The 16,563-nt window shown below is 44.9% G+C and overlaps 1 protein-coding gene across 1 annotated transcript in view; it reads right to left on the reverse strand.

Annotated features, from left to right (window-relative positions):
• The window catches only part of LOC140733040 (alpha-tectorin-like), a 43,721-nt gene extending 27,827 nt beyond the window's left edge, over window positions 1–15,894 (reverse strand). Inside the window, exons 1-8 of the mRNA XM_073055833.1 lie at window positions 15,783–15,894; window positions 15,076–15,114; window positions 11,393–11,523; window positions 6,035–6,316; window positions 5,336–5,473; window positions 4,575–4,734; window positions 1,230–1,639; window positions 352–922 (exon numbers count right to left, since the gene is read on the reverse strand). Of these exons, the coding sequence (XP_072911934.1) occupies window positions 352–922; window positions 1,230–1,639; window positions 4,575–4,734; window positions 5,336–5,473; window positions 6,035–6,316; window positions 11,393–11,523; window positions 15,076–15,114; window positions 15,783–15,858 (1,807 nt within the window). The 5' untranslated portion in view covers window positions 15,859–15,894. The remainder of the gene's footprint in view (window positions 1–351; window positions 923–1,229; window positions 1,640–4,574; window positions 4,735–5,335; window positions 5,474–6,034; window positions 6,317–11,392; window positions 11,524–15,075; window positions 15,115–15,782) is intronic.
• Between the last annotated feature and the right edge of the window lie 669 nt (window positions 15,895–16,563).

Consider the following 16,563-nt stretch of genomic DNA (forward strand, 5'->3'; position numbering starts at 1 on the left):
TTCATCAGCCAGATCACTGAGTAGAGGAGTTGAGATGGAAGATGTTGTTGCGGCCATATTAGAAATGATGCACCCACCCTGCTGTAGGAAAGATGTCATTAATATGCAAAGGGAGCAGATGAGATTTACGAGGATGTTGCCGGGACTCGAAGACCTGAGATATGGGGAGAGGTTGGGCAGGTTGGGACTTTACTTACTGGATCATAGAAACTGAAGAATACTCATAAATGGGGCATAGATAAAGTATAAGCATGCAGTTCCACCCCCCACCCCACCCCCGGGGCTGGGGAATCAAGAGCTAGAGGGCTTCCGTGCTGTAAGACCGTGATATTTCCGACAGGTGGACCCTACCGCAGAGTGTCTCGGTCCTCCAGGGCTCTGGCCTCATCCCGGCTGAGCGGCACGCCTCGGCATAGCTGGAGAGAGCCTGGCAGAGGCTGGCCTCCAGGCCGCCGGTGGCGCAGAGGTCATAGGCGCAGCTCTGCTCGAAATCCCGAGGGTCGATAGCGGCATGGCAATGTCGGAAGGGGCCGTCCTGGGCTCGGAGGAGGCCGCAGGAGGACGGCAACGAGTAGCGCTCCGCCTCGGTGCAGACTCCGCACCTATCGGAGCAGGAGTCCCGGCATCCGTCCCCTCCGCTTCCGCCGTCCGCCCTCCAACTGGCCCCGAATATCCCGGGCGAGGTCGTAAGGTTCCCGCTGCGCGTGCGCAAGTCGTCGGAGGGGTCCCCGTTCATATTCCCGCACATCCCACAGACGGCTCCGTGATAGGATCCTGGCAGGGTGATCGAGGCGCGGTGGGAGCCATCGTAGGTCACTGTCAGTCCGAAGTCCGCTGTCGCCCTCATAGTGAATCCGGCGGTGAGGACTTGGAGTCGGCCATCCTCGAGGAAGACCGGGACGGAACTCCGGGTCCCGTTCACCTGCAAGAGAATCGTCAGGGCTGTATCAGTTCCACGACAAATCCCACAGCCCCGCATCAGTCCCATAACTCATCCCACTGCCCCCTTCTCTCCCACAGCACGATCAGTCCCCAACCTAAACCCATGACCCGCGCTCTCCCAACTGCCTTATCATTCAGCCCTGAAACGAATCCCACTGACCCACATCAAACCCCAAACATTCAATCCCAATAACTCTCTGCCAAGAGAGCTTCCGGCATCAGGAGGAATTCCAACTATTTCGAGCTAAAATTAATGAAATGAACCAGTTATTCTCCCACCGATTTACCAGTACATAGTTGGTAGTCCCCTTCAGCATGATAACTTCAGTTCCGTAGACCAGGAGACGGACGAGTCTCACGAACGATACGGCCACGCTCCCGCGGTTCTCGTTCTCTCCCTCCACCCTGTAGTAGGTCAGGCTAGACAGCCTATCACACAGCTCGGACAGGACATAGGTGCACGTCCCCTGGAAGTGGATGACCCTCTGGTCGAAGGTGTAGTAGTGGGGGTCTCCGTAAACGTTGCAGGTCTTCATCGAGACTGGGCGGCAGGCGTGGAACGGTGGAGCAGGGACGCAGATTTCGGCCGCGCCGCACGGTTCAGAAACACACGTTAGCGACCCCTCCGAGGAACATTTACATTTGGTTTGGCAGCTTCCATTGACCCACACTGTCTGGTTTTCCCGAATGTACCTTCCTGCGGAAATATTTAATGCATTACACACTTACTCCGGAGCAACCTCTCAGGTTAACAGGAATCAGAATCCGGTTTGTTATCATTGACATATGACACGAAACTTCTTGCTTTGATTTCTGAATGCTTCGTGAGCCCATGAACACTACCGCGCTATTTCTCTTTTGCACTATCTAACCTCTTTCGATCTCTTTATCTATCCATCCATCCAGCTATCGACCTAATTTATTTATGTACAGTATGTATTTTGTCCATATTTATTTATTCATTCTCTTATTTAGTTGTTTATTGTAACATATAGTACCTTTAAGTATTGCACTGCACACCTGCCACAAAAGAACTTTCACAACATATATTAGTGATAAAAAAAGACCTGATATTGATTTTTTTTTTGCAGGAAGGGTACCTTACAATCTCCTCCCTTTCAGGATTGAGGGCAATAGAGACCGGGGAACAGGAGAGGAGATGAACCTTGGGGCAGATCGACCTTTGTCATATTGAACGTCAGAACGGCGAACCGCTTCCACTGCTGTTGTCTTGTCTGTACTGGACCCTCGAGCATTTTGCTTCCTACCACTGATTGATTTTCAGTCCAATTCTACACTTTCCTTTCATTCGTGTACCTAGTATTGGAGAACCATAGAAAAACATAACACCGAAACAGGTCCTTCCACTTATCTTAACCATGCCGAACCATTTAACCTGTCCCCTCGCATCAACCTGCACCGGCACCCCAGCCCTCCATACTCCTACATCCAGACTTCTCAAATTCACATGCACCGTTTGCGCTGGCAGCTCGTTACCTTCTGGCTGAAGAAGTTTCCTCCCATGTTCCCCTTAAACTTTTCATCTTTCTCCCTTAGCCCATGACCTCTGGTTGCAGTCCCACACAACCTCAGTGGAACAAAAGCCTGTTTGCATTTATCGTATTAGTGGTATTGAATTTAGGAGCCGAGAGGCAATGTTGTAGCTATATAGAACCCTGATCAGACCGCACTTGGAGTATTGTGCTCAGTTCTGGCCGGCTCTCTGCAGGAAGGATGTGGAAATAAATAGAAAGGGTGCAGAGGAGATTTACAAGGATGTGCCCTGGATTTGGGAGCATGCCTTATGAAAACAGGTTGAGTGAACTCGGCGTTTTCTCCTGGGAGCGTCGGAAGATGAGAGGTGACCTGATAGAGGTGTATAAGATGATGAGAGGCTTTGATCTTGTGGATAGTCAGAGGCTTTCTCCCAGGGCTGAAATGGCTGCCACAAGAGGGCACAGGTTTATGGTAAAGAGGAGGTGTCAGGGGCAAGTTTTTTTTTTACTCAGAATGGTGAGTGCATGGAATGGGCTACCGGCAACGGTGTTGGAGGCGGATACGATAGGGTCCTTTAAGAGACTTCTGGATAGGTACATGGAGCTTAGAAAAATGGAGGGCTATGGGTAACCCTAGTAACGTCTATGGTCGGAATATGTTCAGCACAACGTTTTGGGCCGAAGAGCCTTGTATTGTAGGTTTTCTATGTTTCTATGCTTCTATTTATACCCCTCATAATTTTGTATACCTCTATCAAATCTCCCCTCAATCTTTTACGTTCCATGGTATAAGGTGCAAACCTATATTTCCTTATAATTCCCGATAATTCAGGTCTACCAGACCCAGTAACATCCTTATAAATATTCTCTGTACTCTTTCAACCTTTCCTGTAGGTAGGTGGCCAAAACTACACACAATACTCCAAATTAGGCCTCACTATAGTCTTATACAACTTGACCGTAACATCCCATCTCCTGTACTCAATACATTGATTTGTGAAGGCAAATGTGCCTCCTAACGATCCTATCCGTCTGTGAAGCCACTTTCAACGATCTAAGCGCACTGGCAGCTTATTCCACACTCATACCACGCTCTTAGTGAAGAAGTTCTTCTTTAGAATCCCCTCACCCTTAAGTATTTTACTTTAACGAATAACATCTAGTTCTGCATGCTGTCACCCTCTCTATACCCCTCAAACTTTACACACGTCTATACAAGCTCTCTTCCCTCCCACCACTCCCCCGCCCCCCAATCTTCTGCACTGTAGCGAATAAAGTCGGAACCTGCTCAGCCTGTCTGAGTAACTCCAATCCTCAAGTCCCGGCAATATCCTTGTAAATTTTCTCTGCACTCTTTCAAGCCTATTTCAATTTTCTTGCAGACCAAGTCCCCCATTCAAGCCAGGCCCACTTGCCAGCGTTTGGCCCAATCTTTCCTATCCGTGGATCTGTCCAAGTGTCTTTGAACTGTTGGCAACCTCCCTGCCTCAGCAACTTCCTCCGGCAGCTAGATCCACACATGGGCCACCCTCTAAGTGAAAAATGCCCTCAAATTCCTGTTATTTGTTCTCCCCTCTCACGATAAATCTGTGCTTTCTAGTTCTTCTTTCCCCAATCCTGTTTATTCACCATATCTATAGCCTCATGGCCTCATGGTTTTATATGCCTCTATAAAATCACTTCCCAGAGTCCTTCACTCCAAGGAATAAAGTCTTAGTTATCAAATCTGTTCCTATATCTCAGTCCCTCAGGTGCTGACAAAATCCTTGTAATTTTTTTTCTGCGCTCTTTCTAGTTGAGTATGTATTCAAAAGACCTATGCTGGTCATGAGTTTAACATCACGATAAGATCTCCTCTTAGTTTCAATCGCTGTAAGATTAGTATCAATTTCAAAGCACAATGAGGCATAATTAAGTTGAGGTAATCAGTTCAGAGTCTAATTGTAATCACAAGAGAAAGAAATGGGACTTAATTGAAGATTATATTCTCCGCAAATTAGAAATCGGGCGCATTGGGGGGGGGGGGGGGCTGGGTAGAGGGAAAGAGAGAGATAGGAGAGAGTGAAAGGTGAGAAAGAGAGCTATTCTATTTAAAAGCACTGGTTCAATTCGCTAATTTAATTTAATATTCCTTACCTTTATATATACAACCCCCGAGTGCTTTGAATGCATCCGCCCTGAAGACCCATCGACCAGGTTCGTCCACGTTGCTGGTTTTCTCGATATCGATTATCTCTGACGTCCGGGACCCAGGAATCGAGAAAAAGTTCAGGGAGTCCCCGCTGTTGAAGCCAGCCTTTTCGTGGATAGGGCGGGGTGTGGTGGGAGGTGGTGGTGGTGGGGGGGGGGGGGGGTTGTGGAGGAGACATTAACTCCGGCAATCGGTTATCGCGGTCCGGCACCTAAATCTCCGGGACTACAATTCACTTTATCTTTAAACCTGCCAGAAACCCACTTCCCGCTCGCTTTAAACTCACCGGGACCCCATTTCCTGCTCGTTTTAAACCCAACGGGAACTCGTTTGACTCGAGGGAATGGACAGGATAATTTGTTTCTTATAGTGCAGGAGTCTAGCACTAGAGGGCACAGCCTCACAATAAAAGGTCGTCTCGTTAGAACAAAAACAAGGAGGAATTTCTTTAGCTATTGGAATGTAAATCTATGGAATTCATTGGCACGGGCGGCTGTGGAGGTCAAGTCATTGGGTATATTTAAAGCGAGGTTAATGGGTTCTTGAATAGTAAGAGTGTCACTGGAAGGGAAAGAAAAGAGGAGAATGAGTTGTGAGGGACAATAGAGCAGCTACGGTGGAAAGGCAGAGCTTACTCAATGAGCCTAATGGCCCGATTCTGCTCCAAAGTCTTACTGTCCCGCTTTCCTATTCTGTTCACGTATACCTGTGCTGGGGTCCCGCCAAGTCCGGTCGACGGGTAGCCACCGCTCGCTGTTCCGGTAGTCCATTCAATATTCCCGTAGTTAAAAATGATAAATGATTGTAAGCCATCCGTAATCAGGACCGCCTGGAAACTGTTCACCTACAATGTAAAAATAGTCAACGTGACGCAAGGGCGGCCAGGATTCGATATTACATACAAGAGAAAATCTGCAGATGCTGGAAATCCAAGCAACACACACAAAATGCTGGAGGAATTCAGCAGGCCAGACAGGATCTATGGAAAAGAGTAACCAGTCGACGTTTGCTGATGTCCTGATGAAGGGTCTTTGCACGAAACGTCCCGAAAATCTTTTCCATCGATGCTGCCTGGCCTGCTGAGTTCTTTCGATATTACGTAGACCTATTTACACTCAGGAACAGCTTTTATTAACAGCTTTTTAATCTAATGCGGTAGTATAACACCGAGGTTAAATCAGTGAGGGCGGGAAACGGGGTCGGGTGGGTTTCACGGGAGCTGGAATTGGAGTCTCCGTGTATTCACAGAGAACGAGAAACAAGGTCTCAGTTGGTTAAAGGGGGCGAGGAACATCAGATAATAAACAGCTTGATGAACAATTGAGTTCTCAAATGGTACGGTACCGGATTATTGGAAATGGATCTCAGAAACCATAATGGATATTCGAATAGACGGAATGAATACCTTGGTGGACTGGGACCCATAATAAGCAACGTTATCCCAAGTAGCCACAAACACCCAGCGGGCTTGAAATTGGAGTCCGGTTGAGTACTTGCGGACGTCCGCCGTGGCCCGTTGCAGTAACGCTTCCTCGGTACTCTGGCGATAGTAGACATTGCCCCGCAGACTATTGTCCACATCTGCCCAGAACGGGGCAATGAAGGCGCGCCCGTCCGGTAGTGGGAATGCAGTAGATGTGTACTGGCTCACAGGCACGACAAAGGAGATGACGCCATTGTTGTTGACCTGTGGGGTTTAGCATTGTTAGCGCTAATCGGTACAGCACACCCTACGCCTTACCACAGAGGGTAAGAACAGTGCCAGGGTCAACAGTTCCTTCAATTCCCCGCACACTCAGATATTCCTCGACCCGCTGAGGTCCTCCAGATCGTTTGTTGCTCCAGATTCCACCCCCATATTCTCTCTCCGTGTCTGAAATTTTCAGAGTCACTTTATAACAGAATCGAGCTATTTGCTCCATCAAGCCCCCTCCGCCATTCCATCGTGGCTGATTTATTATCCCTCTCAACCCGATTCACTGATCAAGAATCTGTCAGCTTTCGCATCAAAAATACCCAAATGACTTAGCATGCTCAGCTGTCCGTGGCACGATTTAGACATAGAAACATAGAAAATAGGTGCAGGAGTAGGCCCTTCGGCCCTTTGAGCCTGTACTGCCATTCAGTATGAACATGGCTGATCATCCAACTCAGAACCCTGTACCTGCTTTCTCTCCATACACCCTGATCCCTTTAGCCACAAGGGCCATATCTAACTTCCTCTTAAATATACCCAATGAACCGGCCTCAACTGTTGCCTGTGGCAGAGAATTCCACAGATTCACCACTCTCTGTGTGAAGACATTTCTCCTCATCTCAGTTCTAAAGGGCTTCCCCTTTATTCTTAAACTGCGACCCCTCGTTCTGGACTTCCCCAACATCGGAAATAACCTTCCTGCATCTAGCCTGTCCAATCCCTTTAGAATTTTATAAGTTTCTGTAAGATCCCCCCTCAATCTTCCAGATTCCAGTGAGTATAAGCCTAGTCGATCCAGTCTTTCTTCATATGAAAGTCCTGCCATCCCAGGAATCAATCTGGTGAACCTTCTTTGTACTCCATCTATGGCAAGAGTGTCTTTCCTCAGATTAGGGGACCGAAACTGCACAGAATACTCCAGGTGTGGTCTCACCAAGGCCTTGTACAACTGCAGTAGAACTTCCCTGCTCCTGTACTCAAATCCTTTTGCTATGAATGCCAACATACCATTTGCCTTTTTCACCGCCTGCTGTACCTGCATTCCCACCTTCATTGACTGGTGTACAATGACACCCAGGTCTCGTTGCATCTCGCCTTTTCCTAATTGGCCACCGTTCAGATAATAATATGTTTTCCTGTTCTTGCAACCAAAGTGGATAACCTCGCATTTATCCACATTAAATTGCATCTGCCATGAATTTGCCCACTCACCTAACCTATCCAAGTCACCCCGCATCCTCTTAGCATCCTCCTCACAGCTAACACCGCCGCCCAGCTTTGTGTCATCTGCAAACTTGCATTTTATTCACTCGTCTAAATCATTAATATATATTGTAAACAACTGGGGTCCCAGCACTGAGCCTTGCGGTACCCCGCTAGTCACTGCCTGTCATTCTGAAAGGGTCCCTTTTATTCCCACTCTTTGCTTCCTATTTGCCAACCAATTCTCTATCTACATCAATACCATTCCCCAAATACCGCGTGATTTAAGTTTGCACACTAATCTCCTGTGTGGGACCTTGTCAAAAACCTTTCGAAAACCCAAATATACCACATCCACTGGCTCTCCCATATCAACTCTACTAGTTACATCTTCAAAAAATTCTATAAGATTCGTCAGACATGATTTTCCTTTCACAAATCCATGCTGACTTTGTCCGATGATTTCACCTCTTTCCAAATGTGCTGTTATCACATCTTTGATAACCGACTCTAGCATTTTCCCCACCACCGACGTCAGGCTAACCGGTCTATAATTCTCCGGTTTCTCTCTCCCTCCATTTTTTAAAAAGTGGGGTTACATTAGCCACCCTCCAATCCTCAGGAACTAATGCAGAATCTAAGGAGTTTTGAAAAATTATCACTAATGCATCCACTATTTCTTGGGCTACGTCCTTAAGCACTCTGGGATGCAGATCACCTAGCCCTGGGGATTTAGCTGCCTTTAATCACTTCAATTTACCTAACACCACTTCCCTACTAACATGTATTTCCCTCAGTTCCTCTATCTCACTAGACCCTCGGTCCCTCATAAATTTTCGGAAGATTATTTACGTCCTCCTTAGTGAAGACAGAACCAAAGTAGTTATTCATTTGGTCTGCCATGTCTTTGTTCCCTATGATCAATTCACCTGTTTCTGACTGTAAAGGACCTACATTTGTCTTGACCAATCTTTTTCTTTTCACATATCTATAAAAGCTTTTACAGTCAGTTTTTATGTTCCCTGCCAGCTTTCTCTCATAATCTTTTTTCCCTTTCCTAATTAAGCCCTTCGTCCTCCTCTGCTGGACTCTGAATTTCTCTCAGTCCTCAGGTGTGCCGTTTTTTCTGGCTAATTTGTATGTTTCTTCTTTGGAATTGATACTATCCCTAATTTCCCTTGTCAGCCACGGGTGCACTACCTTCCCTGGTTTATTCTTTTGCCAAACTGGGATGAACACTTATTGTAGTTCATCCATGCGATCTTTAAATGCTTGCCATTGCATATTCACCGTCAACCCTTTAAGTATCATTTGCCAGTCTATCTTAGCTAATTCACATCCTATACCTTCTAAGTTACCCTTCTTTAAGTTCAGAATCTTTGTTTCTGAATTAACTATGTCACTCTCCATCTTAATGAAGAATTCCACCATATTATAGTCACTCTTACCCAAGGGGCCTCGCACGACAAGATTGCTAACTAACCCTTCCTCATTGTTCAATACCCAATCTAGAATGGCCTGCTCTCTAGTTGGTTCAGAAAACCATCCTGCATATATTCCAGGAAATCCTCTTCCTCAACACCCTTACCAATTTGGTTCACCCAATCTATATGTAGATTGAAGTCACCCATTATAACTACTGTTCCTTTATTGCACGCATTTCTAATTTCCTGTTTAATGCCATCCACAACCTCACTACTACTGTTAGGTGGCCTGTACACAGCTCCCACCAGCGTTTTCTGTCTCTTAGTGTTATGCAGCTCTACCCATATCGATTCCACATCCTCCAGGCTAATGTCCTTCCTTTCTATTGAGTTAATCTCCTCTCTAACCAGCAACGCTACCCCACCTCCTTTTCTTTCCTGCTTATCCCTCCTAAATATTGAATATCCCTGGATGTTGAAATCCCATCCTTGGTCACCCTGGAGCCATGTCTCTGTGATCCCAACTATATCATATTCATTAATGATTATCTGCACATTGAATTCATCCACCTTGTTACGAATGCTCCTTGCATTGACACACAAAGCCTTCAAGCTTGTTTTTACAACACTCTTAGCCCTTATACAATTATGTTGAAAAGTGGCCCTTTTTGCTTTTTGCCCTGGATTTGCCTGCCTGCCACTTTTACTTTTCACATTACTACTTTTTGATTCTACCCTCATTTTACACCCCTCTGTCTCTCTGCACTTGTTTCCATCCCCCTGCCACATTAGTTTAAATCCTCCTGAACAGCAGTAGCAAACGCTCCCCCTAGGACATTGGTTCCAGTCCAGCCCAGGTGCAGACCGTCCTCTTTGTACCGGTCCCACCTCCCCCAGAACTGGCTCCAATGCCCCAGAAATATGAATCCCTCCCCCTTGCACTATTTTTCAAGCCACGTATTCACCTGCAATATCCTCCTATTTCTACTCTGACTAGCACGTGGCACTGGTAGTAATCCAGAGATTATTACCTTTGTGGTCCTACTTTTCAGTTTATCTCCTAACTCCCTAAATTCATCTTGTAGCATCTCATCCCGTTTTTTTTTTACCTATATCGTTGGTACCTATGTACACCACGACTACTGGCTCTGACCACACCACCACGACCCTCCCATACCAGAATGTCCTGCAGCCACTCAGAGGCATCTTTGACCCTTGGAACAGGGAGGCAACATACCATCCTGGAGTCTCGTTTCCGGCCGCAGAAACACCAATCTATTTCCACTGATACACAGCTCGCTGGCTTAAAATTAACCCTAATCTATATTTTAAATGGACGTCTCTCAATTCTAATGCTGTGAGCTCTGTTGTTAGACTCCCCCATTATAGGAAACAGCCTCTCTACATTCCACTCTATTTAGGCCTTTCACTATTCGATAGATTTCAATGAGACCTCCTCTCATTTTTCTAAACTCCAACGAGTTCAGGTCCATGCCATCAAACAGTCCTCATACGTTAACTCTTTCAAAACTAGCATCATTCTCGTGAACCTCCTCGGGTCCTCTCCAATACCAGCATATCTTTTCTTAGTTAAGGGGCCAAAAACTGCTCATAATACTCGAAATGCAGTCTGAAAAATGCCTGTTCAAGCGTCAGTATTAAACACTTCCTCTTATATTCTTGTCTTCTTGAAATGAATGCTAATATTGTATTTGCCTTCCTCACCACTGACTCAATTTACAAGTTAACCTTTAGGGAATCCTACACAAGGACTCCTAGGCGTGTTTGCAGTTCTGATATCTGATTATTCTCTCCATTTAGAAAATAGTCTATGTCTTTATTCCTTCTACTAAAGTGCATGACCATGCACTTTCCAATACTATATTGCAACTGTCTTTTCTTTGTCCATTCTCCGATACTTTTAAAATCCTTCTGCAGACTCCCTGCTTTCTCAATCTTACCTACCCTACCCCTCCACCTATCCTTATATCATTCTCAATTTTGGCTACAAAACCATTAATTCCATTAACCAAATCATTGACAGATATCATGAAAAGAAGCAATCCCAACACCAACCCTGTGGCTGTGCTGAGCTAATTAAATTGGTAACTTAATGTCTAACTGAAGTAATCCTGCCTGCCAAGACAACACCGATATCTTTCCATTATCTGCATATTTGTCTACCTATCTAGGAGCCTCTTAAATGCCTTTACATATTTGCCTGCACCACCATTCCTGACAAAACATTCCATCCACCCACTGCTCTGTGTGTAAAACGATTTGACCCCACATCTGCCTTGAAACTACCCCTTCTCACTTTAGAAACAGGCCCGCTAGTTTTGAACATGTCTACCCTGGGGAAAAGGCACTGGCTGGTCGATTCTATTTATTCCTCACCATAGAGAAGCCACCTCATCCCAAAACCCACCAGTGCACTTACATACAAGGACTTGTAGGATCTTTCAAAGAATGGGAACCATGTTGAGATGGATATGTTTGGGGAGCTTCCATCATCTCTGATCGGATTGGTGATATCGCCACTACTGGTACCAAATGGGTAGAACAAATCGCCTGTAAAGTCACAGCAACATTGAGTTCACCATTACAGAAATGGGCAGCATTCAAGTTATTCTTGAATTTGACATAAGAAGCAGCCAGTGTAATCAAAGACCCCAGCCACCCCACATGTTCCCTGGTCTCCTCACTCCCATTGGGATGAAGATACAAGTACCTGCAAACATGTACCACAAGCTGAACAACAGCTTCTACTCCACTGTTATGAAAGTATTAAATGATTCCTCAGTACAATAAAAGGGACTCTTAGCCTCACAATCTCTTCTCCTCGTGGCCCTTGCACCTTCTTTCCTGCACTGTGCTCGCTCTGTGGCTGTGACAGTTTGTTCTGCATTCAGTGACCACGTTTCTTCGTTCTGCCTCAAGGCTATGTTTAATGATCTGGTCTGTTTGGACTTTACGCAAGATATATCTCGATACATGTGACAAGAATATTCCAATCCCAGCTCGTCTGGTAGCTCATTCCATATATTCAAAACCTCTCTTTGAAAAACACCCCCTTCAAATCTCACCCTCTCTTTTTCAACCTCGGCCCTGTTGTTTGTACTCCTCTATCTTGAGCTAACAACTGTGAGTCCTATCTATTATCTCCGTAATTCGTATTGGTTGATTAATGTCACATGTGACCTGATATAATGGATTTTGCACACCATCCATACAGATCATTTCATTGCAATGGTGTAATGAGGGAAGAACGAATGAAGTGTTAGATTTACGAAGAAAGTGCAGTGCTGGCAGACAATAAGATGCAAGATCATAGCGAGGTAAATTGTAAGGTTAAGAGTCCATCTTATCATACTAGAGAACCATTTAATAGTCTTATTACCATGGAGTAGAAGCTGTCCTTGAGCCTGGTGGTACATGCTTTGAGGCTTTTGTGCCTTCTGCCCATTGGGAGAGGGGAGAAGAAAGAATGTTGAAGATGGCTGGTGTCTTTGATTGTAGAACACAGAACAGTACATCACAACAAAGGCCCTTCATCCCATGATGTTGTGTGACCTGTATAAACCCACACCACATTGAATCATACCCTTCCGTCCTATACTATTCACAACCCTGCAGTTTTCTATCATTCATGTTCCTATCTAAGATTTTCTTAAATGTCCCCAATGTACCTGCCCCTACCACCACCCCAGCAGTGCATTCCACACACCCACTACTTTGTGTAAAATACCTACCACCAATATCCCACTATCCTTTCCTCCACTGACCTTCAACATGTATAAGAATTCCTACCCCGTACATCCTCAGTTAGGTATTGGCCGCTGCTGACCTGGGGGAAATCATGTTGGCTCTAAGTTCTATCTATGCCTCTTATAATTTTATACACCTCAATCAAGTTGCTCTTAACCTTTGTTACTCCATAGAGAAAAGTCCCATCTTGTTCAATGCCAGGCACACAAAATGTGGAGGAACTCAATAGGCCAGGCAGCATCTATGGAGAACAGTAACCAGTCGACGATTTGGGCAGAGACCCTTCAGCAGGACAGGAAAAAGAGATGGGAAGTCAGAATAAGAAGGTTGGTGGGGAAGGGGGAGAGTACAAGTTGGTGGGTGAAAGGTGAAACCAGGAGATGGAGAGGGGATGATGTAAAGACATAGAAACATAGTAACATAGAAAATAGGTGCAGGATTAGGCCATTCGGGTCTTTCCGATATAGAAGAGGCCACACTGGGAGCACCAGATAAAGTAGATCTCCCTGTGTATGTGTGGGATTCCTCCAGGTGCTCCAGTTTTCTCCCACAGTCCAAAAATAAAGTACTGGTTGGTAGGTTAATTAGTCATTAACCTCCTAATTAGTCAATTGTCCCATGATTAGGCAAGGATTGATGTTTGGTTTGCAGGGCGGGAAGGGCCAGTTCCACGCTTTATGTCTAAGTAAATAAATAAATAATATTATTGATTTATGAACACCTGTACAAGTGTTAGTAACATCTTTTAGAGGAGTACAGTATATAATATGGTCAAACACGATTAGTGTGTTTACTGCAAATACAGTTATTAATTGTTGTTGCTGGTTTGTCTGGATAGTGTGTTTTGAGATGGGATTCACAAAGCTGAGATCAAGGAGTTAACTCGACTCTATTCTTCTTGGGTTTGATGTGGAGAAATTACCGCTATGTCACTTGCAGCCTAGCATGACAGGGAAATGGCATGGAATGGCAATTCAAACACTCAGCAGTGCCGGAGTCAAGGTCACAGTCAAGTTTATTGCCAGGTTCACAAGTCCGCATGTGCACTGGTGCAAAGTAAAACTTGCTCACAACAGCATCACACGCGCAGGGTATCAAATGGACAACATTCACAGGGAAAATATGAATTTATACATAAACACAATTTTACAACAAAAGAACACAAAACAAAAATAAGAGTCTAATTGTAGTACAAGATGCTATTCCTGTTGCTGTACTGAGGTGGTGATTGGGGTTGTTCTGGTTGGTTCAAGAAGCAAAAGGCTGATGGGAAGTCGCTGTTCCTGAATCTGGTGGTGCATGGGCTTCAAGCTCATGTACCTGCAGAGAAAAGTGGACTCAGCTCAATATATCAGGGGCACATCTCACTGCACCATCGGTTGTATCCACAGGAGATGTTGCATTAAGACGGCAACAAAATGAATGAGCTGTCATAGATTGAAACAAATTTGATGGGCTGAATGGCCTACTTCCGCTGCTATGCTTTATTAACATCCATCATTAAGTATCCTCACCATCTGGTCTAGGTCATGCCATCTACTTACAGCTTCCACTGGCAGGAGGTACAGAAGCCTGATGTCCCACACCACCAGGTTCAGGAACAGTTACTTTCCTTCAACCAACCATTCTGTTCTTGAACCATCCGGCACACCCCGATCACTACCTCAGTATAGCAACACTAGAACCATAAAGGGCTTCGCTGTTTTGTTCCGATTATGTTCATTCTTGCAACAACTGTGCGTAATTGATGTTTAATTTGTTTTTCCTTTTCTTGTGAATGTGTGTCTGTGATGCTGCTAAAAGTACGTTTATTATTGCACCTGTACACAAATGGACTTGTTCATCTGACAATAAGCTCAAATTTAACTTTAAAAGTTGAAAGAAATTTTATTATCAAAGTGCATTTGCTTTACCATATACTGTATAACCCTGAGATTCAATAAATCTAATAACTATAACAGGATCAATGAAGGAACGCACCCAGGAGAGTGGACAATCAATATGCAAAAAATAATAAACTGCGCATATGCAAAAAAAATCAATAATATTTATAATAAATAAATAAGCAATGAATATCGAGTATATGCTGTGAAGGGTCCTTGGAAGTGAGTCTATCGGTTGTGGGAACAGTTCCGTGATGCTTTAAAATGTCAACGTTCATCCCTCCCAGAGATACACAATACTCAGCTGGGCCTGAGACCGGTGGTGAAGATGTCCGAGGACGGACAGGTCGATGTGGGATCGGGGTACAAAGCTGAAAAGGTAACGGAGAGATCGGGACAGCCGCTGCGCTCAGAACGTAGCGCCCAACAAACCTGGTAAAGGAAGACGCAATAATAATTTGCAATGACTTACCCAAGGAGAACACCGTGAAAGCTACCTCCGATAGGAAAACTGTGGTGGAGATGGAAACACGCATTAGACAGATGCGGGAACTTTACCTCAGATCCAACGGAATTGTTTCTAAGTAGGAAGTGTCATAGAGTTGCATAGAACGATAACAAACCCCTCAGACATCTATCACACTCACATTGTCGTCAATCCCATTTCATTCTCCTTGAATTCCCACCGACCCAGAGCAGAGGGTGCGCGGTGCAGGCAATTCACAGTAGCAGATTAAACCTATTCGCCTACTTTAGGTAGCTGCCGAGGCGAACCTTCAAAATCTCTCCATCTCCTTCTCCCTCCCCTTCTTCCTTTCTCACTCCCTCCCCTTCCCTCTCTTCTCTCTTCTCTCTTCCTCTCTCCCTCCTTTTCTTTCTTCCCCCTCTTCTGCCCTTCTCTCTGTCTCTCTGTCTCTCTCTCTCTTTCTCTCTCTCTCTCTCTCTCTCTCTCACACACACACACACACACACACACACACACACACACACACACACACACACACACACACACACACACACACACACACACACACACACACACACACACACACACACACACACACACACACACATTCAACCAGCTTTTCTAGATCTCAGAGCTAAGAGAAAAGATATCCGCGTTCACTTAATACCTACACGGTAATATCATATTTGTCAAATTTTGCTCCAAATACTCACCGTAATATATTAGCAACAGTCTTACAGATTGCATTCCCATGGTAAAGCTAAACAAAAAAATAGGGCATAGGTACATTAGCAGTCACTAAAACTCCACAGCAATGCATGAATCTTCAACAGAAATCAATAGAGTGCAGGTCTTTATTAAAGGAGGAAACGGTAACATTGTTTAAACGTCACAAGTGAAGGCCAATCAGATATTCCATGGCATGAGCTTTCGTCATCACATTGAGTGTGGTTGGTTTGGCTCTGATACAGGGTTGTGGGAGGATTTGGCCACTGGAATTAGTTTGGGTATTGACACAGGACTCGGAGACTGATACTGCCCACTTCACTCTATCAGTAGTGCTGAAGAGCCTGTTTCTGTACTGTGTGACACACCTTGCCCTGTCCCTTGAAAATTTGTAATGTTTTAATATGGTCACTCACTAAACTTCTAAACTCCAAAACAAGTTGATTGAATTTCATTTGCCCCTAGAGCTGGGACTACTTTATTAATCAAGAAATAGTTTTGTAATGTACTATAGTACTATACTCCAGGTGTGACCTTGGTAAATGCTACACAGTTATAACATTGCTATGGTGATTTCATGAGAAAAAGGAGGAACAGTAGAAGAGAGCAATTCATAAGGAATTGTTAGTCCAACCTTAAACTGGCGCAACACTGAGATCCAATTACAACAACGGTATTACATGGTGTAATCCGATGCCAAAATACAGATGCTTATATATTATACCTAAGTTATATTACTTGGTAGAAAACAGAACAGGAACATATCCT

Source organism: Hemitrygon akajei, chromosome 1, assembly GCF_048418815.1.
Source record: "Hemitrygon akajei chromosome 1, sHemAka1.3, whole genome shotgun sequence".
Taxonomy (NCBI): domain Eukaryota; kingdom Metazoa; phylum Chordata; class Chondrichthyes; order Myliobatiformes; family Dasyatidae; genus Hemitrygon; species Hemitrygon akajei.